At 36.4% G+C, this 27,438-nt stretch overlaps 4 protein-coding genes across 4 annotated transcripts; 3 read left to right on the top strand and 1 right to left on the bottom strand.

Annotated features, from left to right (window-relative positions):
- The first annotated feature begins 2,149 nt into the window (after positions 1 to 2,149).
- LOC121801908 (ADP-ribosylation factor GTPase-activating protein AGD3-like) lies at positions 2,150 to 9,175 on the top strand. Its single transcript, XM_042201369.1, has 19 exons — positions 2,150 to 2,685; positions 3,526 to 3,602; positions 3,714 to 3,814; positions 4,286 to 4,356; positions 4,611 to 4,673; positions 5,132 to 5,176; positions 5,606 to 5,671; positions 5,765 to 5,812; positions 5,929 to 6,024; positions 6,108 to 6,149; positions 6,321 to 6,536; positions 6,632 to 6,763; positions 6,863 to 7,087; positions 7,164 to 7,250; positions 7,332 to 7,667; positions 7,790 to 7,935; positions 8,036 to 8,129; positions 8,204 to 8,691; positions 8,777 to 9,175. Exons 1-19 carry the CDS (start codon positions 2,641 to 2,643, stop codon positions 8,889 to 8,891), a joined length of 2,493 nt encoding a protein of 830 aa, XP_042057303.1. The 5' UTR covers positions 2,150 to 2,640; the 3' UTR covers positions 8,892 to 9,175.
- A 6,917-nt stretch (positions 9,176 to 16,092) lies between these two features.
- Positions 16,093 to 18,829, top strand: LOC121801912 (inactive leucine-rich repeat receptor-like protein kinase CORYNE). Its single transcript, XM_042201372.1, has 3 exons — positions 16,093 to 16,142; positions 16,388 to 17,564; positions 18,244 to 18,829. Exons 2-3 carry the CDS (start codon positions 16,702 to 16,704, stop codon positions 18,542 to 18,544), a joined length of 1,164 nt encoding a protein of 387 aa, XP_042057306.1. The 5' UTR covers positions 16,093 to 16,142; positions 16,388 to 16,701; the 3' UTR covers positions 18,545 to 18,829.
- Positions 18,830 to 19,012: 183 nt separating this feature from the next.
- LOC121801909 (pentatricopeptide repeat-containing protein At5g13270, chloroplastic-like) lies at positions 19,013 to 21,687 on the top strand. Its single transcript, XM_042201370.1, has one exon. The coding sequence runs from the start codon at positions 19,159 to 19,161 to the stop codon at positions 21,403 to 21,405; it is 2,247 nt and encodes a 748-aa protein (XP_042057304.1). The 5' UTR covers positions 19,013 to 19,158; the 3' UTR covers positions 21,406 to 21,687.
- LOC121801911 (serine carboxypeptidase-like 45) lies at positions 21,602 to 24,094 on the bottom strand. Its single transcript, XM_042201371.1, has 9 exons — positions 23,568 to 24,094; positions 23,371 to 23,472; positions 23,209 to 23,304; positions 23,022 to 23,114; positions 22,856 to 22,935; positions 22,491 to 22,772; positions 22,270 to 22,394; positions 21,979 to 22,189; positions 21,602 to 21,909 (listed from the first exon to the last, which is right to left on the bottom strand). Exons 1-9 carry the CDS (start codon positions 23,815 to 23,817, stop codon positions 21,760 to 21,762), a joined length of 1,389 nt encoding a protein of 462 aa, XP_042057305.1. The 5' UTR covers positions 23,818 to 24,094; the 3' UTR covers positions 21,602 to 21,759.
- Between the last annotated feature and the right edge of the window lie 3,344 nt (positions 24,095 to 27,438).

The raw sequence follows: 27,438 nt of genomic DNA, 5'->3' as shown, positions 1-27,438 counted from the left end.
TTCAATTAGATATTTTTGTTATAGTAATAAAAGTTAACACTTGCATAATCCACCTCGTATCACATGTATCCCATATTCTATTTTTTAGGGAATTAATGCAAAAATAGGGTTGACAATTTTTGACAAGATATAAAAATTCGTTACGACGAACATGTACGAAAAATAATGAGTTTGAGTTGAGCTTTATTGATTCGTGTCCTTCTCGAGTCGACTCGTTAGGAAGCTAATAACTTTTCAGTTCGACTAACCTATTAGTAATATTATTATTTAAATTACTTTATTTATTAAAAAAATATATGTACTTAAAATAGTGTAAACTAGACTTTATTCTTGTAAATTATATGTAGAAATTTAGTCGTATCATTCGGGTTCATGGCGTGTCAATCCATGTCACTATCGTTAACAGTTTCATGTCGTGTGTTGGTCGTGCTCAGATTTGAAGGTCGCATGTTGGATTTGTGTTCAAATTGAATGTTTCCTTACCAGGCTTAGCTCGTATTCAAGTTGAAAGTTTCCATATTATATTTGGATCAATCATTCATATTATGTCTTATTAGTTGAATCTTTGTCAGATTGACCCGATATTGATCCAACTCACATGATTTATGACCTAACATTTTAACTATAATAAATAAAAATAATATGATACACATTCTAACTTATTGACCCCATAATGATCCAACTAGCATGATTTACAAGCCAATGTTCAAGTATGATAAATAAAAGTCATACACATATCATGCACATTTTATGTCGTTATACTATTGTTATTCACACTATTTTTAGTAAGTCATTTACATGAATATGAGAGATATTAAATGAATGAAAAACGGATATCATTGCATAAAAACATATTTCCTTGATTAATATTATTTTATTCGTTTATTTGTCATATTTGCCAAGTGGGTGGAGATAAATGTTGGCTCTTACATTCCAATAATTTTAATAAGAGTCAAATTGAGTCGCATATTAATGCAAGACAATGACTTTGTCATCAAAGACAATGGGAATGACCGAATTAGTGTTGTTATCCTAACATTAATGTCTCATTCCACCACAACCTTAACATTGCAATAGAAATAACTACAAGCAAACAATTGCAAAAATCCAAAGAATGAATAATAGTGTTACATAAGTATAGATTAATGGACCTTTCATTTGTCAAGATTCAGATGAATCAGAACGTCTTACTAAACTCCATATTTTTGATATGCACTTGTTATTGGGATCAATTTTTTTTTTTTCGAATTTGGAAAGCCAACTAGTTCCAACAAAAACAATAATTTGACTATTCATAAATCATAGTGCTATTATTATCAATCCAAATTCGTCCCAAATCCAATGCACCCACGATTAGTCATAGAATACTAACCAAAATTGCTAAATAAATTGGGGAACTGTTACCTCCAAACTCAAATTGATAGCTAAAAAAATAGGTGGCCAGGATATATTGTTATATAGTGTATTCAATCAATCACAGTTATAGAAAGAGAAAAAAACGAGAGAAACAACTTTTTAATCATGATTAGTTGGAGACACCACATATTAATATGTAAAGACACGTTTTGATTTGCCGCAAATTTTAAGAAATTTTTTGACATTATAAAGTAATAGATGAAAAAGGTTAATAGAATGTGATTCTCAAGTCATATACATGTTAATTTTATAGTAAAATGTGAGTGTAATGACTTAGTAAAATGTGAAGTTCACTTACTAAAATTAGAAAAAAAAGAAAAAACATGTCATTTATTAGGATACGTCCAAAAATAACGAAATATGTTGTTTTCATAAACGAAAAGAGAATAAAATATTATTACCAAATTATAATCATGGAACGTTTAATTAAAAAAAATAGTGGGCCATTACTAAAAAAACAAGGCTAGATTGAAAATTATTGGTATTGAAATCCAAATATTACCAAAAACTATAATTATACTTGATCCAATATTTTTTTAAATTTTCATCATTTTACTTTAGAAAGTACATTTTTTACATTTGATTATAACCATTAAACTACTCCTAATACTATTGCGATAATAAAAATTATAAGTAGTATATATCGTACTCCAAAATACTAAAATTGATCATGAAATTGAAACTAATCAGTCTAATTATTACACTTGAGAAAAAGACCACTCCATAAAATAAAATTGACACCTTTTCTTGATTCTTCAACAAAACATTCATCAATTCCCAAGATTTCTCCATTAACAGACCTCTCCATCTCACTTGGTCTCCACTCTCACTCTTCACTTTTCACTTTCCTCTCCCCTAGGGTTTGGGTTCCTCCCTTCATTCAATCTCTCCCCCTTCTCGGGTTTTGCACCAACATAATTCTGATTTCTGTACTCCACCAAATGGGAAAGTGTTAAATTGGGAAAGAAATAAAACCCGCATTTTGTTTTTCAAGGAAACGTGAATTTAGAGCAAAACCCATTTCGAAAGAATTCATTTTTTATTTTCATAGAGCTGAGATTTGGATCAGTGAGATCGGCAGAAATGGTAGTTATTGTAGTGATGGGTTAAGCTTTAAGGAGAGAGAAAGATCCTGTTGTTAGCTGTCAATGGAAGTTTGGTGAATTTAATTTGTTTAGAACTAAAAGAAGGTAAAAAAGGAGCAGAAGAATTGGGTCTGCCAACATGCATTTTGCTAAGCTTGATGACTCTCCTATGTTTCGTAAGCAGGTTGGTGTTTTTTGTTCTTCCTTTTCAACTCATTTAATGAAAATTCTTGTAGCTGTTTGCTGTAAATAAGCTGAGTTTGTTACTTTTTTTTTGTTTGATGACGATTGATTTAATTGTTTTCCTTATTTCTTGCTGCTCAAAACTTAAATCATGGTTAGTTTGTAATAAATTCATGCCTTTTCTGATCATAGAACACTGACCCATTGGGCTGTGTGATTTTAGTTATTTATAGGTATTATGTCAGCTTTGAATTGATGATTCCAAGCTTTGGCCATCTGAAGTTACAGGATTTGTTGTAGAAATGTTTAGGTTTAGCTCATGTCTCAAGATTGAAGATATGTTGGGGGGGTTTTTTGGCTTAATTTTCTTCCCTCGGTACATGGCATCGTAAAGTGACAGTGGTAGATATTCAATTTCCTCAAACATTTGATAACTTGCAAGCATGTACTCCTTTTTTTTCGTCTTTCGCCTTTTGGGCTTCAGTTTATATGAGGAAAGTAAGGAAGTCCTGGCACTGCGACATTTTCTAGTCGCCAAACAAATTGTGTTATCAATGTGTGGGCGTGATGATGCCAAGAGTTGTGTTATTGCCGATGTTGAAAGAAATAATGAGACTTCCATTATAATCTGAGCTACTTTGAACACTTCACATTCAAGGATATTCTAGAAATGTTTTGCTGGTATACAAATTTCTAAGAAAGCAAAGTATATCCTATTTAAAAGACTTTACTAGTCTCTGACTCTCTGAGAGCGTATGTGTCATTCCAGTAATTTGCTTCTTGATGCTCTTTGATTTTTTTTCCGATGGTGGTTCTGTAACTGTACTTTTTCGATGAACAGATACAAACTTTGGAGGAAGGTGCCGACTCCTTGGGTGAAAGATGTTTGAAGTTTTGCAAAGGATGTCGAAGATACACGTGAGACCAACATTCTTCAGTTTCTAGAACACTAGACTTACATGTTATTCTCTATTTTTCTATTTGATAATGTGGAGTCTAAAGTTTGAAGCATCTTTTTTTTGCTTACAGTGAAGGACTCGGTGAGGGATATGATGGAGACATAGCTTTTGCTAGTGCTCTGGAAACTTTTGGTGGAGGCCATAATGACCCTATTAGTGTTGCCTTTGGAGGTATAAATGGACGTTCTAAATATTCACTGTCTGCAATCTAGTTAGATGTCTTGCATAAGTATTTATCTTCATTAACAGCCATGAAAATTTGCCTGTGCTGACTGCCATATGGATTCTTGAGTGTCAAATGTCAATCCATGGGAATACACGTTACTCTCTCTCTCTCTCATTGCACGATCTAGAGAAATCTTAGTCACGTTAATATTGTTTAATTGATCTGATGATATGGTATATATGTGCCGACATCGTACCACATGCTATACACCTAAAAAATCTGTGTTATGGTCACATCTGTCTAGATCTTTATGGATCAAGACTCAATTTGTTCTTGAATTTGTCTGATCTTGTTCCACAGTATTTTTTTGGTTCTCTTATTGGTAACACTCCTATTTATTTTCTTTATGGCAGTGGGCATTAATCAGTGAATTGATTAAAATTGGTACTGTTAGTTTAAAATTCTTGCCCGTGTAGGTCCTGTAATGACGAAATTCACCATTGCATTGAGGGAAATTGGGACATACAAAGAAGTTCTTAGATCTCAGGTATGCACTTATGAATCTGGTCTCGATCTAGTATATACTTCGTATACAGCTGAGGCCACTGAGGAAAAAATGTGTTATCAGTCTCTTGGAACTTGTTTTGAAAATGAAGCTGTACTTCATCTGTAACTTTGATAGACATCGTTTTATCTACTTTTATGAACGACACGGATATTGGATTTGATTGTGAATACTAAGATGTTTGATAAGTTATCATGCAAATGTGCATATAACTGTATGCTTTTTTACTTGTGCAGGTTGAACACTTGCTAAATGATCGATTGCTGCAGTTTGTAAATTTGGATTTGCATGATGTCAAGGTACCCTTTTCTCTTTTACTCTTTTAGATTTGATAAAAACTGCAATATATATTATTTGCTTGCTGTCTTTAATTGGTAATCATTACCTCAAAATTTGCTGCCATGTTATTTGTCTCACCACTCGCCAGAGTCCTTTATCTGTGTGATCCACTTGAACGTCTTTCGTTCTAAATGCCTTTTTCTTGATGGAAACTAGTTAAATGAAATCTAGTATTCTTCATCAGGCCCAAAATCTCACCTTCCACAACTTATTGTAGTATTCTATCATTCTATGCATACAACCCAAGTTCTTGGGTCCAGTGTTATTGTAGTATTATCTTACCGAGCCACCTCCATGTATTTATTCTACTCGTATTGAAATTGGCATGCCTCCTGTAAACATTTATTATGTCATCTTTATCCATATGTTCTGCTGTCTGTAGTTTTTGATCATTTCACTAATGGGTTTTAGCACACAGGAGGCACGCAAACGCTTTGACAAGGCTAGTCTTCTCTATGACCAGGTATTGTTCCATACCTATTCTCCTTTGCTTTTGCATGTAGCATCCAGTGTCTTCTGCCTGGGCACCTTGTTGGGTTGAAGAGTTGGGATCGAGCATTTTTAAATTTGAACTTTAGAATTGCTGCATTAGGACAGCAACGGAACGTACCAGTAGCGTTAACTTATAATTTGTCCACACATTTTTTACCTTTCTTCTGAAATCCGGCCATGAAGGTCCTTCAAAATTTTCGTAACATGCCAGATAGAGTCATTGTTATGAGCTTGGGATGAGTAAAACTGAATCAATTGCTAAAACCCCATAACAATTGCTAGCAGCCTAGCAGTACTTTGGGGTTGTCAGTTTCGTCTCTAAGAAGCGGGGTGTTTATTATGATAGACTTCTTTGACAACTTGGGTAAATTTTGTTAGTAAATCTATTATAGTTCTACAGGCTCGTGAGAAGTTTTTGTCATTACGAAAAGGCACAAGAAGTGATGTAGCAACTGTCCTGGAGGAGGTAACTATCAAATTTGTCGCATGAAGCTAAATCATTAATTCCATATAATACCCTTAACTGCATGTTTTAACGTTGTATCTTGGAATTATCCAGGAACTCCATCATGCTCGGTCAACTTTTGAGCAGGCGCGATTTAATCTGGTTAGTGATTTTCCACTTACTATATATCTTTTGATTATTTCAAATTCGAATTATGGTTCTGTTGCACAAAATTTCGAATGTGCTTAATTTGCTTAATTTGAATTCTTACCATCCAGGTTACTGCTCTTTCAAATGTTGAAGCAAAGAAAAGATTTGAGTTCTTAGAAGCAGTTAGTGAGACAATGGCTTCTCATCTTCGCTACTTCAAACAGGTAGAACTTAATGATGAAGTGGTCAAACCTCTCAATCTAGTGATTCTGTCGTTTCCAACCCCTCTATTCTTTGGTTTGTGTAGGGATATGAGCTGTTGCATCAAATGGAACCATATATTAACCAGGTTTGTGTCAATTTCTTCGGGTCGTTGAATTAGTCGAGTATATGAGTAATGATGATTATTTGAAATTCCCTAAAGTTACTTTTCCTTCCATTAGTGTTTTGGACACACTATATGAATTCTATAATATTATGACCCGAGAAATATTATATGGATTGTTAATATTTGGTGCAGGTCTCGACTTATGCGAAACAATCAAAAGAGAGATCCAACTATGAACAAGCAGCTCTTAACGAGAGGATGCAGGAATATAAAAGACAGATTGATAGGGAAAGCCGGTGGTCCTCAAATGGTTCAAAAGGATCTCCAAAAGGAGATGGAATACAAGCCATTGGGAGGAGTTCGCATAAGATGATAGAGGCTGTCATGCAATCCGCTGCAAGAGGAAAGGTTAGAGAGCTTTGACGTTAAAACGCTCAGTCAATTTCTCTAGCTTATTCATTTTCTTTTCTTTATGCGTCGCTGAAGCTTGGAATTTCATTCAGGTCCAAACAATTAGACAGGGTTACCTCTCGAAGCGATCCTCGAACCTGAGGGGTGATTGGAAAAGAAGGTTCTTTGTCCTTGATAGCCGAGGAATGTTGTACTATTATCGCAAAAGAAGCAGCAAACCTTCTGTGAGTGGATACTTGAACTAAACCCTTATGTAACGTAGATGGTACTTTTTTCTCCAGAAATTCAGTCCTTTCAATCCCACGAGATATCTTTGGCTGCAGGGTTCGGGCGCTCAACTTTCTAATCAACGGAATAGTTCTGAATTGGGTTCTGGATTGCTAAGTCGCTGGTTGTATTCTCATTATCATGGTGGGGTACATGACGAGAAATCGGTTGCTCATCATACCGTCAACTTGTTAACTTCAACAATAAAAGTTGATGCTGACCAATCAGATTTAAGATTCTGCTTCCGAATAATTTCCCCAACAAAGAACTACACACTACAGGTCTGATTTTACAGTTTTATACTTCTCAAGTATGCTATTGTTTCGACATTCACGAATTGTTCTGTTTGCTTGTCAGGCAGAGAGTGCCCTGGATCAAATGGATTGGATTGAGAAAATCACGGGGGTGATAGCATCATTGTTGAGTTCCCAGACTCCCGATAGGGTAACATTTCCGAGTTGTTATACACTAATCATCTGTGATCTGAATATTTTTCACTACTGAACGCGTCCTATCGTTGTTCAGTGTTTACCCGTTAGTCCGATGGGAAGCGGTCATCATCGGTCCACCAGCGAGAGTAGTTCATTTGAAAGCGCTGACTTTGATCATGGAGCAATCGAAGAGTACACTTCAGAGAGGTTGAACTCATTACAGATAGACCGTCATGTGAGAAACACACAACAGCAAAGAACCGGTCTTAAAACTGAGAAGCCAATAGATGCACTGCGGAAAGTCTGCGGTAACGACAAATGTGCTGATTGTGGTGCTTCTGAACCAGATTGGGCATCCTTGAATCTGGGTGTTCTTGTATGCATCGAATGCTCTGGTGTTCATCGTAATCTCGGTGTGCACATATCTAAGGTATAGGTAGCATTATTACTAGGCCTTACCTATGTTTTACATAATCCCTCGAAACCAAACACATTTGGGATTTTGCTTATATTATAGTTAATGTGCAAGTCGATTCTTGCTCCTCCTTGCAGGTGAGGTCACTAACTCTCGATGTTAAGGTCTGGGAGCCGTCTGTTTTAAATTTATTTCAGTCTCTGGGAAACACCTTCGCCAATTCAGTATGGGAGGAATTACTGCAGTCGCAGGGTGTCTTCCAAGTCGATCTTGGCTCCACGGGGTAAAGCTTGTTTTAACACAACAAGTTCTGTTGCTTTGTTGAGCTGCTTTTGGTGTAAATTCTCTGTATGTCGTCGCTTATATTTTGGTTTCTTATGAAGGTTGTACGAGGCTAATAAGCGACAAATGCTTTACTTCAGCAAGCCCAGTCCCACAGATCCAATTTCTACGAAGGAGAAATTCATTCATGCCAAGGTAGTTTTCTTATCATCCTCGTATTCTTGTTATACAGTATCTCGTCTTATCGTATGCTGTTTCCATTTGAACAGTATGCGGATAAGATTTTTGTTCGGAAGGCCATGGACCACCAGCCTCTAGTACAACAGATCTGGGATGCTGTCCGTGCCAACGACAAGAAGGCTGTGTATGGGCTCATCGTTCACTCAGAATTAGACATAAATGCTATTTACGGGCAAGGAGCTAGCAGCTCGTCTCTTACCCTTGCCCGAGTAATGCTGTTGCAAGAGCAGACCGGCCATGATGATCCCTACTCCGATTGCTTGGAAGCTGAGGTGTTGCACGATACGTTTCCAAGCTCCACGAACCCGCCATGCACGAGCGAAGACGACATTCACGCTGAGGATCTCGATGGATGCTCCTTGCTTCACCTTGCTTGTGAGACTGCGGATATAGGAATGATAGAGCTTCTCTTGCAATACGGCGCAAGCATAAACACTACCGACTCTAGGTCACACACACCCCTTCATCGGTCTATCATCAAAGGCAAAGCCGCATTAGCAAAGCTTCTCCTAACAAGGTAACGAGTCGGTGAATAATCTCACATGCTAACGAGGCACGCTGCATCGCCATATCTAAAATCTAATTGTGATTAATTACTTCAGAGGGGCTGATCCGCGAGCTGTTGACGACCAAGGAAGATCTGCACTTCAGCTTGCCCTAGAAACTAGTTTTGACGACAATGAGGTCCTTGCGATACTGTCGGAATCACATGGATGACGAGCTCAATCAATGCATCGTTTTCAGTGAGGAAGATGGTTCCGGGGGCGTTGGGAGCAAGTCTACTGTAATTATGTATGATCGCTTGCTCTCGGAAGGAGAACGCCGTTCATGAATCCCGGGCTTCTGCAGAGGTAGCATATATGCTTCTACATTGATGATCTTGAGGTTAATTTAGCCATTATGATTAATGGTGATGAGAAAAAGATTTAGCTGTAATGAAATTGGTGTATTATAAGTATAATGTTTGTTGAGTTATTATTTATTTTAATGGCGTGTTGTTGCACATGGTGGTATAGTTAGGATGTTGATTTTGTTTTGTTTTTGTTTTGTTTTGTTTTGTTTTTGAGTTGTGTGTATACATTGCCAAGAATTTGGATAGGAGTTCTCTTCTAAATTTATGTTGTTTTTAGGTGGTAAATGCATGTAGTTTGTATGGTCCCCTTTTTTGCAATATTTATTTAGTTTAATTAGTTATGGGGGCTAGATGAATCATAATTTCCTTGTGATCATGTGATTGAGAAGTGTAGGAATAAATTCCCAAAAAATAGATGAAAAATAGAAATAGTTAATAGGCGTATAAATAGTTATTTTGGGGAATATAATAAGGTTTTCAAAACATAATTTAAGACTATAAAAATTACATGCAACCAGTTTAATCTGTAAAACATAATTTAAGACATTTAGCTCTAAAAATGTATAGGAACATGATACGTTATTAATTTGATTAAATCTAAGGCATCCACTGGGGCGCCCTAAAGCTCGCCCTATGCACCGCCACGTCAGCATTTTATCCTTCTACCCTTACACCTGCAGTGGGGCGCCCTATAGGTTTTACTATTGTTTTGTTAATTAATTTAAATGTTTTCAAATATATAAATGCAAACTAATTAAAAAACACAACGATTAAATAGAAACGACAAATAATACATTGATTAAAAAAAGTTATAATGGTTATAAATAAAAAAAATTGACTATTCTACAAAAGCCTCAACTTTCAGCGCAACTAATCGATCAACCCCTGGAGGTATTAAGCTCTGGTCGGATCCGTACACTTCATAAGGGCGTTGTGCGTATCCAACAACGTCCGCGCCATCGAGGCCGTTGCCAAATCCGAGTAGGCAGTTGTCGCCGGGGTAGGGGTCGGGGTCGGGATCGACGACGACGAGTTGGAGACGGCTCCATGTCAGAGAGACCGTACGAATCCGTACTGAAGTCGGGGTCGTGCTGCGTGTTGTCGTCGAACGACCGATATTCGCCAGGTTGTGTACATGGCCACCGTGCGCCATCTCCAAATATCGGGCTACCAGGACTTGAGTATCCACCGAAATCCATTTTATAGCTTAATTTGAGAGTTGAAAAGTGAATCGAAAAGTTACAAATGAAATATGAGGATGTGGTATTTATATAAACAAAATTTTCGAATAAAAAAAAACTAAAACGAGTTACATCGTCCGCGTCGCCCACAGTGGGCGGATGATGGCGCTGACGATGCCCTATCGTCCGCCCTTCGTCCGCGGACTAAGCTTAGGGCGCGGACGACGCATTGTCCGTCGTCCGCGCACCCACAGTGGCGGACAATAGCTCGCCCGATGCATCGGGCGCGGTATCGTCCGCCCCATTGTGGATGCTCTAATGAATCTATTCATGCATCTGGCGCGCTATCGTCCGCCCCATTGTGAATGCTCTAATGACTCTATTCTTAGTTTAATTTGCCTGCATCGGGTGGTTATCGTCCGCACTATTGTGAGTGCTCTAGTGACTCTATTCTTAGTTTAATTTGCCATTAAATTTAATACATACTACCCGTTATTCAAGGCCAAGAGAGATATTATCATTGAAATGGTACGAATATGCTGATTAAAATATGAATTTGATAAGAAAGAAAATGATTGCGTGGCTAAAATAAGATACTCCTAATAAATGGAAAAGCAAATTATTGGAGAAAATGAGGTCCTAATTCAGAGGTCCAGCCCAACACGCTTCACCAATTTTTCGCATCTTTATTTTTTGATTATAATAATTTAGAATATAGAAAAAGTGATTTTGCATAAATTCGCGTGTATGGAGATCGACGGCTATAAATAAATGGGCAGGAAATGGAAGGCTGAGATGGAGCACAAGGTCCGATGATGTTATGCTTTCGGCCCACAGACATAGCGCAGCTGCTAATCTACGTGTTCCTTCGGCGGGACCCATGCGCGGTAAACGTCTAATCTCAACTTATCAAATAACTGAAATTTTATTAAAAACTAGTATCACGCTCGTGCGACGCACGGCTCATTTTAATTTTTTCATATTTATTTCATTATGCGAAATAAAATTTGTGAAATTATAAATAAAAGAATATTAGACATATTCTTACTTTGGATTATACTTTTTCAATCACAATAACCCCACATGGCCACAAGAGTGCATTTAAATGCTAATTTTTTTTAAAATGTCAATACGATCACATTAAAATTTCAACACTTATTTGTGTTGACATTTAAATATCAGACTTAAAATTAAAAAGCATAAAATTATGTGAAAATATGAATTAACCTTTGAGTTATAACTGCATGAGCAAGTTTACGTTGCAATAATTTAAGATTGCACTGGTGAGACACTTCCTAGTCGAGCTTCATTTCATTGCAATATAGTGACCCTATACACTAAAAACTCAAACCTTGAAACCTAAATCATAAACCCTTAACTTTAAAATATACCCATCATGACCAACAAATGAGCCAAATATCAATAAAATTCTCCCTCCGCCCCAGTTAAGAAAAATTTAATATCAGACCAACTATAAGTAAATTATTTATATTTTAGTATATATTCAATAACTCAATAATAACAAATTTATAAAATTGATATGCAATAAACAATCAATTAAAATATAATTAACTAACGATTCTGATAATGTTAAAATAACAAAATTTCATAAAAAACATAAAGAAAAAAAATTCAAAATCTATCGTGCTTCCAAATCCAAAAAATTTAAATAGGTATTTCACCTTATATCAAGATGCAGATACAAATGGTTCCTATAAATTACAAAACTTCCCCAAAAAAATACTCCAAATATTTGTAGATATCCCAAAAAATCATTGATTTTATAGTTTTTACATGTTATAATAATGCACAACATAATACATAATGAAAAGGTGGTTACAAAGTAAAGATGGAAAGGATTACAAATTTAGGATTCATACAGCCATTTCATCTTGGCTTAGAGTCTTTACGACCAAGCCATCAAATTCATTAGACACCCTTGTATCAGTAAAACGATAAATTGATTCTTGAGACAAGAAAACGACGTCACCAGAAATCCTATGATGATATCACGTGGATGTTAAGACCATTAACATTTCAAGGAGAGTCAATACTATAATAAAGAGTGATTTAAAATCAAAACTCTAAATATGTAAGGAAAATTGCTTTACCTCTCTTTGAAATTGGAAATCTCATCAATATCTTGGTTGATGTAAACCCTAGATGTATTAAAGTGGGTATTCACACGAATCGTGCCTAAAATTTAACTTTTTAAAGTTATTAATTTGTCGCAACAGAAAATTACATATAATTAATACAAAAATGACACTTACCGCGAAGCAAAGTTGGCTTGCAAAATTGGACAATAATAATGGGCATTTTTCCTTTAATTATTTCTAGTTATTGAAGATAGGAATCAACAACATCTCCCCACAATGTGCAAAAAAACATGTTATGGCTGTGGAAAAAAGGGGTTCAAATACATTCTAAAAATAACAAAGCGAAACAATTTTCAACACTTACTGAGAAGGCTAAATTCATTTATTCCAAAATATACCTTCAGATTCTAAAACTTGAGCTCTTCTCTTGCGTTGCATCTCCATGGCGGCCTTAACTCCTCTTGGCGGAGATATATACCCTAATTTGGTAAAAGAAGTACCCCAGAAAACACATTAGATGGAGCAGAAACTTAAATGATTTTTTTCAAATGCACACACAAATATTTCTTCTGATAAAATCTACCCACTTATTTCATAACCAAGGCATTGTAATCCCCAACTTTTATAAGAAAAACTCCACAATAATAGATAAAAACTAAAAGTTAGCATAAATTTTCTAAACCTTTAAAATTCTACCATACATCATAGAAACACATAATGTAACCCTACATTCAAAATATACATCATACAACTTCGATGCAGCAATCAAACTTACTGTATCTTGCGAAATAGTCTAGCAATATAAAAAAAGTATAAGCTTCTATGATTGAATTTATAATACATGCATTCAATTAGCACTCCACGTTCCTTAAGAACAAAATCATGCCATAATATCATCTCTTCATCTTCTAGTCTCTTCAAATCCACTCCCATAGAAACAAAACTTTCCACATTCATAATTTTAATAAAAATCTATATTGTCTTATTAATAAAATTTTTCACTATCCCTAGTTATTACAAAAATAAATAATATTGTACACTTTTATTTAGAAATGTGATACTAGCATTTAGTATAAATTAAATCATAATGAATGTCTTATAGCAGTTTTTTTCACACTTTCAAATCACGTTCATATAACTGCCATATCTAAAAAATCTATTGATAATAATAATTTTAATCAATAAATAGCTTTTTAATTAAAATGGCATTTTTGTAAATATCCCCAAAACTCTCCTTTTATATATGTACAGATTAATACTACTATAATTATTAATTAATTTATTTAAAGATAATGAGAAAATGAATAAATCAAGTTTAACTTTTTTGCCAATTATAAAATTGACGACGTCTATAATAATGTTGATTTAATAGAATTAAACTAAATGTATAAATAAACAAAACAAATATAGCTAGCGTGAACTAAACCATAATAATAGAGAGAAATGTTATGCAGCATTGCCCGTAGTCAACCATTGACACTGCATTGATATTTTTTGTTGCTATTATATTATAATTTGTTGATATTTTTTAACTGTCCAGATTATAGTTTGAAGTTTGTACAATATTTAGAGTTTGCATTTGATTACATTCTTAGTGTTATCTGCATTGAGTATACATTTGTTTGATTCTAATATTTTAAAAACTTTATTTAATTGGTTTGATAAATTCTGTAAAAAATGGGGGTTGATTTTTATTTATTTGTTTGAAATTGCCAAAAAATGAAAGAAAACATCACTTCTAAAGAAATTTATGATAAAATTAATAATGTTAATAATCAAATTAAATGTATAGCATAAATTAGGAAATATTGAATATAGATTAAATGAGAATAATATCTTACTATCCATATAAAGTAACCTCATCTGTACCAATAAAACATTTGGTTTCCGATACATAATTTTATGCAATGTAAATATTTTGTAAGTTAATAAAGAGAGAGGAAAGTAAAAGAGAGAAAAAAATAGAGATGATATAAGTGTTGTTTCTTTTTTTACAAATATTTTTTTTAATGGGATAAAAAAAAAGCGCTTTATTTTTAGTGGAACAAAGAAAGCATTTGACATGACATATAGTACTATATAATGTTCCAATCGTGGCCTATGCTTGTGCAAAACAAAAATTTGTAATTGAACTATATACTATAATACTACAATCTCCCTATACAAGTAGACCCTTTTTACAAATTCAAGAAAACATGTAGGAGTACATATATTTATGCATTCAATGATGATTTCCAAATTTTAAATTAAGTCATTTGTGCATGTGTATACTTTAGTTATATAATGGTGAATACACATAACTTTACTTTTCAAGGGCCTCTAAACATATTTACTAGAGTTGGAGGTTGTTAGACATGGTTTATTTTGTATGAAGTAGTAGGAGTACTTATTTTGTTTGTTGAATGGTTGTATAAATTGTATTGGATTTCTATAGGTATTGATGTGTTCTATTTGTGCATGTGTTCTATTTTGTGTTCTATTTTGTTTGTGTGAGTCTAGTTTACACGTAGAAAAATGCACTACTTTCCTAAAAAAGTCATACTATGGTTGATGAAGATTTACCTTCCAATAGAATGGGGTATCCATGTGTTAATGATAATTGAACCAATAATATCCCATCAATTTTACACTTTTAAGTCCATTCTACTTGTTTATAGCAATTTAAAGAGCAAATTGTTGAAATTCTATGAAGTTTGGTCAATAACTCAATTTTTGAAAATAGAAGATTACTAGTAGTATATTTAGAGTATCCACGATAGGGAGCCGCGGCTCTTGGGCATGAGACTTGGTCGGGCAGCGGCTCCTAAATAGTGGAGGACAAGCAGAGCCGCGGCCGGGGGGGGGGGCATGGGCGCGCCGAGCAGTTGGCCTGGCCGAGGCTCTTGGGCACGGCGCCCTATTGCAGCGACCGAGAGCCGCGGTGCCCGGCTAGGTTTCATTTTTTTTCTATAATTTTTGAAAATTTTCTAAAATTTTATATAAATACTTCATTTTAGTGTTTTTTTAAAATTTTCGTTGTATAATTTTCCCCTATCTATAATGCAACGAAGATTTGGTTTTAATTTTTTTAATTAAATTATGCATTTTTTCTAATTATTATATTCCGATAATTTTTATTCTAATTAAATTAAAATATACCAAAAATTGAAAAAATAATTAATTTTGTGGCTTGGGCTTGTCCACTATTAGGGTGAACAAGTTTTTTTGTAGCCTTGAACAAGTTCTTTGCCCTGGGCAAGTTTTTGTGGCTTGGGCATGGGCTAACTATTGTGGACATCCTAGTGATTGTATTAATTTTTTTTCTTATTTTTGCATGTTGAAAAATTGTTCATTCTTCATGTTTTAATTTATTAACATGACACACACATATATAAAAGATTAAAGACATAACTGATTAGATATGTTAAATGACACACATATATAAAAGATTAAAGACATCACTGATTAGATATATTAAATGACATTGTTTTAATTTATGAAATTAAAGGTGTGAATTTGAGTAGATGTATTTTCCGTCTTCCATATCATAATTAATTTTCTCGAATTCTGAGATATGGGATAATAGCAAAAAATATCAAAATTATCGCATAATCGACTATTTTTACGATTGCGAAATTGACAAGAAATTGACTAAAATTTAATGAATTTTCCAGGAAATTTAGCCTAATTTAAATATGCACCTTTTTTTAAAAATTCATTCAAGCTAACAATTGTGGTTTCTGAAAATTATTTTTGGGGTTAAAGTAGAATTTAGTCTACATTTTGTACTATGAAAGTAGTGTAGCCAAAGAGCGCAAATACACAGCAAACCAGAGTTATTTTCTTCCCCATTTCTGTGAGTGTTATTGCAATAGTGACTAAATTATGCATATATGTGTAATCTTATGTTTGTAGTTTGTAAAATGAGGCCAATCCGTCTCTGAATCTGGTTGGCTTTGAAATGTTGTTTGTTTGTTAGCGCTTTTGGTTCTTGGAGCTTGAAATATGGGTTTTCTTTTCCTTTCCTTTCCTTTCCTTTCACCTTTTTCTAACACACTTCACTTCTTCTCACTTTGAATTTGAATGTACTGTACAAAACAGACAATATAGCGCTCAAGGTGTTTGCATAAATGACGCAAATGGAATCTCTGATGTAATCATTCCCCTCCTCCTTCATTCTCAAGATTTCCCCTCACTACAGCTATGATTTTATCCCAAAGGTTCAGTCTTTTTGCCATTTGGGGCTGCAAGATTCCTCTAGAAACTGCTCTTCAATGATGTGACTGTCTTCACCTTTAATTGGGGGAATGTGGTTTGCTTTTTTTACAGTCTCTCTGTATATAGTGGAATATTGTGTTTGAGAAATGAGGGGTTTTGCTTTGCTTTCTTATTTTAGCTCATAACTCTCTTTCTATATGGAGAGGAATAGACATGGGATTAGTGCAAGAAAGGGGTTAAAGATGGTTGTGTTGTTAGCTTTTTGTGTGAATGTAGTCTCATCTGAATGCATAGATAGGCCTAGCAAGAGCTTCTCCGGCGATCCGCCGCCGCCGCTCAGCCTCAAGAACAGGCTGAGGAGGATTTTCTTGAGCATAGGATTAGGGATTGTGACAGGATTGCTTGGTGCCCTTCTCTTAGCTTTGCTGTTTAGGCACTTTGTGAAGTATGTGAACAGAGCTCCAATTCTCAAAAGCCCTGTGCTGTTTTCGCCTCGAATCTCCGCTAGGACGCTTAGATCAGCCCTCTCGAACAGCTCGGAGCTTCTGAGCTCGAGCCCGACTGGAAGATACTACAAGGCTGTCCTCGACAATGGGCTTGTGGTGGCAGTCAAGAGGCTCGAGCCTGACTGTGGGGTCGGGGCTCGGGGGAAGGCCCTGAGGAAGAAGATACGGAAGGAGCTCGAAGTTCTTGCTAGCTTGAGGCATAGGAATTTGATGAGTTTGAGGTCTTATGTTTGTGAATCGAGCGGATACTCGTTGGTGTATGACTTTGACCCGGCTGGGAGCCTTGACGATGTAATGAGGAGAGTGAGGGAGAATCAGTTGGAGCTGAAGTGGGAGTCTCGGCTTCGTGTTGCTGTTGGTATTGTTAGAGGGTTGTATCACCTGCATTTCGCCTGTGATCCGAGAAGGTTGCACTATAACTTGAAGCCCTCGAATGTGATATTGAACTCGCAGTTCGATCCTAGGTTGGCTGATTTGGGACTCGCTGCTATCCTTCCCGATTTCAGACGAGCAGCATCGGGGTACAATGCACCCGAGTGTTTTCAGAATTGTAGGTATGAAGTAGCTTGCCTTTGACTCTATAATAGTGTTGATACATTAAAAATCGGATCTTTATTCATATTTTGTGTGATTACTCAGTTTTTGATCAATGATTGTTGTGTTTAGTTGATGATTATGCATCCAAAAAAAGAGTGATCTAGAATTGGACTTATCTCCTTTCACTTCTTGATCAAGAAGTAATGCATACATGCTTTTCACTTTATAATAGTATAAATTCATTAAAAATCAGATCTTTATTCATATTTTGCGTGATTACTCCATGACTCCATGTTTGATCAAAGATTGTTGTGCTTTGTTGATGATTATGCATCCAAAAACAGAGTGATTAAGAATTGAACTTATCTCCTCTTTTCACTTTATAATACTAGTCTAACTTCATTAAAAATCAGATCTTTAAGCATGTCTTTATTGACATTATTCCCATTTTTATCATTGATTTGTTGTGTTTGTTGATGATTATACATCCAAAAGATAGAGTGATCAAAAGTTTAATAATATGGAAAGTGCCTTTTTAAGCTTTATGCAAAAGCTGTGTAAAGCATAGAATCAAAGTATATTTTTCATATAAAGTTGACAAGCCAAGAATCATGATTAATCAATTTCTTGATATATGCTTCTTTTGTTTGTGGAAATGTAAGTTTTGGAGTATAACTTATTTGGGATTGATTCTAGGTATACAGATAAAAGTGATGTCTTCAGCTTTGGGGTGATATTAGGTGTTCTATTAACCGGCCGGGACCCACTGGACCCGTTATTCGGCGACGGGGGAAGCTTAGGGCAGTGGCTCCGGCAGCTGCAGCAAGGCGGCGAGTGCCGGGAAGCGCTGGACAAAGGCATTCTAGGAGAAGAAGTGGAAGAGGAGGAGATGCTGATGGCTGTGAGAATAGCGGTTGTGTGCCTATCAGACTTGCCCGCTGACCGCCCCTCGACCGATGAGCTCGTTTCCATGCTGACTCAGCTGAACAGTTTCTAAAGCAAGCCAGGAGAAGGAGCTTTTGGTTGTCCCCACGGCTTACACAGCACGAGGCAACATGCATAGGTTTGCCGTGGGAGCAACCACTGAGCTCCGCCTTCGTCTGTAACGAACGAGTCGTTTTTTGAGCGCGAACGAGGCTACGTTGTAGTGTTTCTTGCTTGACTGAGATTGGTGTTGTGAAGAAGGTGAAGGGACTGATTTGATGGAGGAAAGTAGGGAGGCATTTGCATATGGTGAAGGGGATTATTTTGTTTGCCCTGTTATTTTTTTTGAATTAGAGGTCCTTTCACATTATCACCACTCTTTAACATATCTTGATATTCATTGTCTACTTTAATTTTGGTGAATTAGAGTTTTAATACTCTCTCAGTCCCTAAATAAGAAATTGATACATTGAGAAACAAAATTGAATAAATCGATGAAACAAAATTGATAACATTTTCTGTAATATAAATAGGGTTCTATCTTTGACGAAAAATCGTTGAAATCCTAATATTCTGTGTTTCTTCATTCTTCACCATAGTCTTCCCTATCTACGCTCGTTATTTATGATCATATCAATGTAATTTGCTTTCATTCGTCTCTCCATTTTGTTTTCTCCTCTGAAATCAATGCCGACTCTCCACTTACTAAATTCAACCTTCTCAAATCTCCACGCTGATAAATTCCAGAACGCAAATTTCGCCAAAATCCCCTCATGGGTATCCCTCAAATCCAACAAATCATCGCTCAAATCACCCGAAACTCACCGTGGAGACCTCGAAAACGTCCATCTACTCTCCCTCTCGAAACAGGACAAGCTCAAAGAAGCCCATGAATACCTTCTCCAAATGCACCAATTCAACATCCCCGTCTCCCCTCAATCGTATAAGCACCTGCTGCAGACATGTTCCAAGCTGAAGTCGTTAAAATTCGGCAAATTGATCCACCGCCGTTTGCCGGAAGACCCTCCTGATTATCTCGTTAACTGCGTTCTCGAAATGTACTGCGATTGCCGGAGCTTGTCTGATGCTCGGAAACTGTTCGATGAAATGCCTGAGAGAAGTATGGGTTCTTGGGTGATAATCATATCTGCTTACGCAGATGAAGGGTTGTTGGTGGATGCTCTTAAGTTGTATTTGAGTATGCAAGATTCCGACTTTAAGCCGAATCCTTATGTTTACGTCTGTCTATTGAAGTCTTTTTCAGAATCTTGGTGTTTGGAGATTGGGAAACAGATGCATTGTCGAGTAATCAAGGCCGGGTTTGGTGATAACGTAGCATTGGATACTGCGTTATGCAATATGTATGTTAAATGCGGGAGCTTGGATTGCGCGGAGAGATTATTCGGTCTGATGCAGGAGAAGAATGTAGTTTCATACACCACGATGATGGTGGGCTGTGCTCAAGCAAATAGGCATGATGATGCATTGAGATTTTTCGAAAGAATGGTTGATGAAGATGTTGATTTGGATGAGTTTGCGTTTTCGATAACTCTAAAGGCTTGTGCAGCGTTCGTTGATCGGAAATTGGGCGAGCAAGCTCATGGGTTGATCGTGAAACACGGGATACAACGCGAGGTCTCTGTGGGGACCCCTCTCGTGGACTTCTACGTGAAATGTGGAGACGTTGAGTCCGGTATCCGAGTGTTTGAGGCTATAGATGAGCTGAATGATGTGTCATGGAGTGCTTTATTGTGTGGCTATTCTCAAATAGGGGAGTTTGAGAAATGCGTCGATGTTTTTAAGCGTTTGAGAAGTGAGGGTGCTATGCTGAACAGATTTATGTACACAAGCATATTTCAAGTGTGCTCTGCTTTTGCGGATTTCAATTTCGGATCTCAGGCTCATGGCGATGCGATAAAGAGAGGGCTTGTTTCGTATCTCTACGGAGAGAGTGCAATGATAACGATGTATGCCAAGTGTGGGAAGTTGGACTACGCGTTCCGAGCATTCGAGTCCATGGATGCACCAGATACTGTGGCGTGGACAGCCATGATCGCTGGCTGTGCTCACCACGGGAAGGCCTCGGAGGCCATTTCCCTTTTCAGGAAAATGCAGGCTTCCGGGGTGAGGATGAACGCCGTCACTTATGTGGCGATCCTCACGGCCTGCAGCCATGCCGGTTTGGTTCGAGAAGCAGAGGAGTTTTTTCGATCCATGGGTAGTAAAGCCAAGATCGATCACTACAACTGTATGATCGATGCCTACTCTCGAGCCGGATTATTGAAACAAGCGTTTGATTTGATAAACGAGATGCCATTCAAGGCGGACGCCATGAGCTGGAAGAGTTTGCTTGGGGGCTGCTCGATCCACCGGGAGTATGAGATAGGGAGAATCGCTGCGGATGAGCTCCTCCGGCTGGACCCCCACGACGCGGCTGCTTATGTCCTCCTGTTCAATATGCACGCTTCGTGTGGGAGGTGGGAGGAGGCGGCAGGGGTGAGGAGGCTGATGGCGGAGAGGGGCGTGCGGAAGGAGACAGGGTACAGCTGGATCAGCGTTGGCGGGGTGGTGCATCGTTTCGTGGTCGGAGATCGGCACCATCCCCGGACGGAGGAGGTGTACGCGAAGGTGGAGGAGATGGGGTTCGAGGAAACGAGAGGGGATGGCGTGTTGTTGAGTGAGGAAGACGAGGTGTGGAGGGAGAGGAAGAGGCAGGAGATGGTGCACAGCGAGAGGCTGGCGATAGGGTACGGGCTGATAGCGACGGCTCCGACGTCGGCGATCGTCGTTTTCAAGAATCTGAGGGCGTGCAGAGGATGCCATGAGTTTGGCAAGCATGTGTCGCTCGTGACGGGACGGGAGATCGTGGTTCGAGATTCAAATAGATTCCATCGCTTCATAAACGGAGAATGCTCGTGCCGGGATTATTGGTAGCTAGCAGTGAAAGAGATGGTTGCCGGCGTCAGAAGGGAGAGGGCAATGTAACGGTTGTTGCCGATAATGAATGACAGATGAAGAACGGAAACACCAAATATAGTGTGGGATCGTCGGCATATTCAAAGCTCGGATTAAGCTGCATTTTCGAACTTCATGGGCGACAGTGGAATCGGTCGACCTCATTCCCAAATTGTGGTGATCATGAACAAAAAATTACATTTCATCTTATGACAAAAACTGCCATTAAATGGCACACATCATTCCTTCATTCTTCTTACACTTCTTGATTTCCACAAAACACAACAAATTAACAAATTTAAATTCTTTACAATTTCAATCTGAGATTTTCTCTTACAATTCTTGAGGTAGAGGCCTGCCTTCTAGAAACGCCTTGAACAGCACAAGGGACCTCTCCGGCTGCGAAAACGGAGCTTCGTGAGACGCTCCGCGGATCGTTGCAAACGAGAGGATGTCGCCGTAGACCTGAGTCCACCCCCCAACCTAAACATCGCCACATGTTAGTTATCCGCCAATTTCATTATTTAAATCAAGAGAGTAACAACAATCCACCTGCATCCCAGCAAACCACACCCGATAAGGCGTGCTCGAACGCAGTTTCAACGCCCGTGCCAGCCTGTGTACGAGCCTCCGACTCCCAGTTAGAGGTATGACCGAGTCTTGATCCCCGCTGTACACCAACACCGGGATTCCCGCCTGAATTATCCTCCCCACCACGTTGATCGTAGGTATCTCGAGATCAAGCAGTTCGTAATCCAAAATGCTGCAACAAGATTGCACACAAAAAAATTAGGAAAAAACCATCCACTTCCGCATTGTGTGTGTATCAACGAAGACTTTTACTTGCTGCAGACGAGCCACCGGTTGACTCCAACGAGACGCGCGTGAAAGGCCTTCTGAACATCCTTCCGGTTCAAATAATTCACAGTCTTGTCCTCCACGCACACGTCAACGCTCTCAGTAACTTGCTGCAATTCACCACCACAACCGAACACTCAGTTCGCATCGATTGAGAGAAACTCATCCAAGCCAACACAATGTAGTCGATAAAGTTTTTTTTGTACCTGAGGAGCAAGAGCCTTGGATTGAGAGAGCACGGACGAGATGCAGACATCGAGGGTGACGTCGTATTTGTCCACAAACTTGCTGGTTTCGGTAGTGACAAGGCTCATAACCTTGGAGCAGATTGGGGAGAGGGAGCCTCTGTAGTATTCGCTGACGTAGCGCGAGTAGTTGCACGACGAAGTGAACATTCTGTACGTTGTATCGGATATTAGGCCGTGAGACCAGAAGAATTCGGCCCTTGAATTGAAGTCGGTTGCGTATTCAAGAACTGGATTTCCTAGCTGCATTGTGGATTAGAGTTTAGTGAACTTGATTCTTGAAACAAGAATGGGTAATGTGGTTTAGGAAGAGCAAAAAAACTCACTGCAATTCCTTTCATGTTGAATTCTTGTCTTTTTTTGTTGGATTGTAGCATTAGCTCTGCTAGTTGGGGAATATAGTGACCTAAGAGTAACTATAACTTGTTAGAAACAATTCCGATTTCCATTACAAGAATTTCATTCTATTGAGAAAAGATTCAATTTTATTACCAGCATAGCTCTCTCCTGTGATATACAAGCTCCTGTCTTTGTATTGTGGGAATCTAAGGAACCAGTTTTGCAGGAACACCAAGTTGTCATGAGCTATAAACACAAGCAAGATTTCAAAATATTGACCAAGAAACTCCCCATCTCCTAAAAATGGACCAAGAAATTACTATGTAAACAATAAACATGCCTGTGATCTTGTCATTTACACCATCATAAGAGGAAGAATTTGCAGCATATGAAAACCCCACTCCAATAGGTGACTCCAAATACAAGATATTTGCTTCTGCATACCATCAAACCAATCAAATGTGAAGCAAACATTAGTCAAGATTGAAATGTGACAACAAACCTCTATTCCAGCTATGCTCATTTCTAACTAGCCCATTTCCACTAGGCCTAAAAGGCCCATTTTCAGAGAAAGCCCCAACTCCCAAAGAAGAACAGCCAGGACCTGCAAACAATCACCACACAACACACCATTCAAACAATCATCACTCATCAAGAAAAATACACATACAGTAACACACAGTGAGTGTGAAATCAGACCTCCATTGAGCCACAAAACAAGAGGCTTTGAAGCAGGGTCAATCTCAGCTTCAACAAAATAGTAAAAGAGGGCTCTCTCCTCCCTTTGATCAACAGAAACATAGCCAGAATACTGGTGGAAGCCAACACTGGGCTGCCCAGGAAGCTCAGATATTCTGTCAGCAGCTGACAAAGAAGAAGAAGAGAAATGGGACTGAGCTGAATGTGCTAAGAAAGTGAGAAAAGCTAAGATCTTTACAATGGCAGCCATGGCCAAGCAGCACAGGTGAGGTGTGAGAGTGTGTGTGAGAGGAAAGGAGGATTATATAAAGATGGGGTGTGTTCTTTTCTTGTCATTATTGAATTAGCTTTTGTCGTTTTGGAGGATGATCTGATTGTGAGGCAGGCAGTGTGAATCAACAAGAATATGATAAAAGGGAATGGAAAAAAACTGGGCTTTCTGAGTTCTTGCAGAGGGCAATTGTATTTGTAGTCCCCTCATAGCTTGTTCTCTTGTTGTCATGTGAAAAGGTTGGGTTGAAAACAAAAACTTCAAAAAGATTCAATTTTTTGAAGTGGGATTTATTCAAGATTGCAATTGAGTGCAGACTAGAAAGCTTTTTCAACCGCCCTGAATTCGAAGATGCTTTATTTCAAATAATCTCATAAAACTTGTTACTATTGTTCTTATATTTATTTATGAATAAAATTAGGGATGTCCAATTATCGGGTATTACCTGATCCGACAAGAAAATAGTCATATTAGGGAGTACTTATTATCCGATAATAAATAGTCATATACTAAAAAAAACTCTATTAGATGACTATTATGTTACATATCTTTAACTATATGTTGGGACTAGTTTTTTATTTTATGCAATTATATTGATTTTAATATCTTAAATTATTATCGATGTCATTAACTTATAAATGGCATAAATACCAAAGCTCGACTTACCTATTTTCTATATAACTTTAAAAAGAATAATTGAACTTTAATTTTTAATTGTATTGATATCAATAATCACTTTTAAAATATGAGAAATAAATCAAATATTTAAACACAAAAAAATAATGTTATTATAAATTAATTGATAATAATCTGTCGAATTATGCTCACGTAACATATTCACCGTAATTGAGATAAAAATATGAATTTAAAGTTAAGAAAGTACACACAAAGGATCTTTTTTAAATTCAATAGCATAAGAAATGGGGCATGTGACAGCTAATGCAATTATATCATTCAAGAAAGACATGTTTGCTTATGTAACAATATCATTTCACCCAAGAAAGAAAAAAACCTTCATTTGTTGCTTTCAGTATGAAATATGCAGAGAATAATAAGACCTTTTCATTGTTTTGTTTGTTTGGCAGGTACAATCTTGGCTTGGGAAATTAAATTTACCTTTCAAGATTCCAAACTATTTGTGAAAAATATTGAATTTTATACATTTTTACTAGTTCTATTTACCATTTCATGGTAGAATGAATCAAGAGATATTCTAGAATAATGTTTTTTATTCCCTAACAACAAATTGGGTCTTTTTAAAGAAGATTTAGTCCTAAAAGACAAACCTTTGTTTAATTTGAAACCTTTTATTTTCTTTGTGAAAGGATAAAAAAAGTGGAGGAAACAGTATTAAATATTAATACCTTTTTAGCTATATCACATGATATCCTAAGGCAAAGTAAAGAGGCTGTATTTCTGCTTTGTGTATATGTAATTTATCATTTTGTCACCCACTCTTTTTGTATGTATTGCTTCATTTGGCCTTTACACTATTTCCTTTCTTGATTTTTAAGCAATCCTTTTTAAATGTTGTGCACACACATACATATGAATAAATGGTTATTTTATACAAATGTTTTCATCCTTTTTGACCATCTTTATAATAGATGAAGATAAATTGGTGCTTCCCCTAAGCCAAGGCTAATGGAGTAGAGAAAAGGCTATTGGAACAAAAAGTTGGCCTAAACTATATATACTCTTTGTCAAACTATGTCTTCACAAACATATGAAGACAAACAAGATTCTTTCAATGTAGATTCCAAAATAATTATAGATAAAAAAGAATATGTTACATCAAGAATATATGTCACTCTTCTTGATTTATAATTTTGCTAATTAGTTCTTTGGTAAAGCTTGTGTAGTGTTTGAAATTGTTACAACTAATACTTTGAAAAATTATATATTAAGAGATGACTAGTGGTCTTTAAAATAATAAATTTTGATTGAAATTTGATTTTCACCGTGAACTTCAAGTTGATTGTAAAAATTGTGAATTTATGAAGTGTAGTGAATTTTCCACGATTTGAAATTCTGAAGCATGTCATTCTTTTATAGACTCCATGGAATTCAATTTAGAGAAAAATTGAACTTGTGAAAAATTTGCTACAAAACCAAGTTTAAAATTTATGAAATAAAAGTTTTGACCAAAATATGTGATTTTAAAAGAAATTACCCCTTGAAAATGGATATTATCTCATGCCAATATAAATAATAATACTACTAAGTTGAGGTCATTCCAAATTCAAAAAAGGAAAAAAAAAACTATTGTCAACCATATAATCGTCAAATATATAGCTTCACAATTCACAAATAGTTGTCACACTACATGTCATGATTGAGTCATTACCTTTATTTCTAGAACTTTCATTAAATGGAATCCTAATGCCCCACACTTTCATTAGTGATGATTCACAAGTGAAAGAAGCAAATGCCTTAAAAAAGGAAAACATAATCCAAAAGTGTAAAGAGTTTAAATAATTTAAAATATTAGTAATAAATAGAGTATTTAATAAATCTCCAATTCTTTTTAATTACCATCATCATTACCAACTCCTATTGTCACACCATGTCTAGTAATGCATTAAAATAGAAAATAACCTAACCTTTTGTCCTCTTTTTCACATTTCAAATTAGCTTTTGACCATTGAAATTAATGCATGACCACTTCTATATTTGATTGTTTGAGTAATGATATTGTCTAATCGTGCCACATTTGTCAATAGATAGGGAGTTTTTGCTTTACACATTTCTTGCAAGCACTACATTAAAAGTTTCTTATAAAGTAAAAAAAAATCCAACCTCCCACTTTTTTTTTTCTGTGGGAATGAATAAATTAAATATAGCATAATCAATATCATGAAAGTGCTAAAAGAATCACACGTTACATATAATTTTTACTTTAGACATGGCTTCTGATTCATCTTACTTAATCTTATTTATTGTTTACAATAGAATAGGACTGTTCGATTTATAAAATTATATTTCAGAATTAAATATATATTGTGTGTGGTTCATGAGACTGAATCTAATAACTTAATTCTAGATTATTAATCATGTGATAATTAGTTATATCTCCTTCTCCAACTAAAATAATGAAAAAATATAGTAACCTAATACATGCAGCATTCTCATGATAACATATGTTTAATATGACTATGCTATGATTTACTATCATCATCAAATTAGAAAGAATTACAGAGTATTAATTTTATATAGAAAAATCATGATTGTATATTGTGAAAGATATGCTATAAAAGCTATGAATATAATAAGTGATAGTGCACTTCAATTCATCATCATATAGTTGGAAGGTTAAGACAGGTAGTGCCCAAAATTTGTGCTTCTGAAATTGAGCCTTCTTTCACAAGTTAAGACAATATTTACATCAATTTAAGCGCCGCTCCATTTAACACGCATACTTATTATATTCAAAACAAATATCAAGTGGTAATATAAAAACACTTATTAAAGATCAATTAAATATTGGTGTGGTTTCATTCCATTTGTTTAAAATTGATTCACTTCATATTTTAGTCTGATTTCTTTTTTAATTCACATTTTTAGTACATAAGATTATGTAAATTAATCTCAATTTTATAA

The sequence above is a fragment of the Salvia splendens genome, chromosome 5 (assembly GCF_004379255.2).
Source record: "Salvia splendens isolate huo1 chromosome 5, SspV2, whole genome shotgun sequence".
Classification (NCBI taxonomy): domain Eukaryota; kingdom Viridiplantae; phylum Streptophyta; class Magnoliopsida; order Lamiales; family Lamiaceae; genus Salvia; species Salvia splendens.
This window is presented reverse-complemented; position numbering and strand designations above follow the sequence as displayed.

Coding starts and splice junctions, on each gene's coding strand:
- LOC121801908 (XM_042201369.1), top strand. CDS start 2,641: ATGCATTTTGCTAAGCTTGATGACTCTCCTATGTTTCGTAAGCAG. Junction 2,686..3,525: donor CTCCTATGTTTCGTAAGCAG/GTTGGTGTTTTT, acceptor TTCGATGAACAG/ATACAAACTTTGGAGGAAGG. Junction 5,672..5,764: donor TAGCAACTGTCCTGGAGGAG/GTAACTATCAAA, acceptor GGAATTATCCAG/GAACTCCATCATGCTCGGTC.
- LOC121801912 (XM_042201372.1), top strand. CDS start 16,702: ATGGAGAGGAATAGACATGGGATTAGTGCAAGAAAGGGGTTAAAGATG. Junction 17,565..18,243: donor GAGTGTTTTCAGAATTGTAG/GTATGAAGTAGC, acceptor GATTGATTCTAG/GTATACAGATAAAAGTGATG.
- LOC121801911 (XM_042201371.1), bottom strand. CDS start 23,817: ATGGCTGCCATTGTAAAGATCTTAGCTTTTCTCACTTTCTTAGCACAT. Junction 23,473..23,567: donor TGTTTTGTGGCTCAATGGAG/GTCTGATTTCAC, acceptor GATTGTTTGCAG/GTCCTGGCTGTTCTTCTTTG. Junction 21,910..21,978: donor TGTGGTTTGCTGGGATGCAG/GTGGATTGTTGT, acceptor GGCGATGTTTAG/GTTGGGGGGTGGACTCAGGT.
- LOC121801909 (XM_042201370.1), top strand. CDS start 19,159: ATGCCGACTCTCCACTTACTAAATTCAACCTTCTCAAATCTCCACGCT.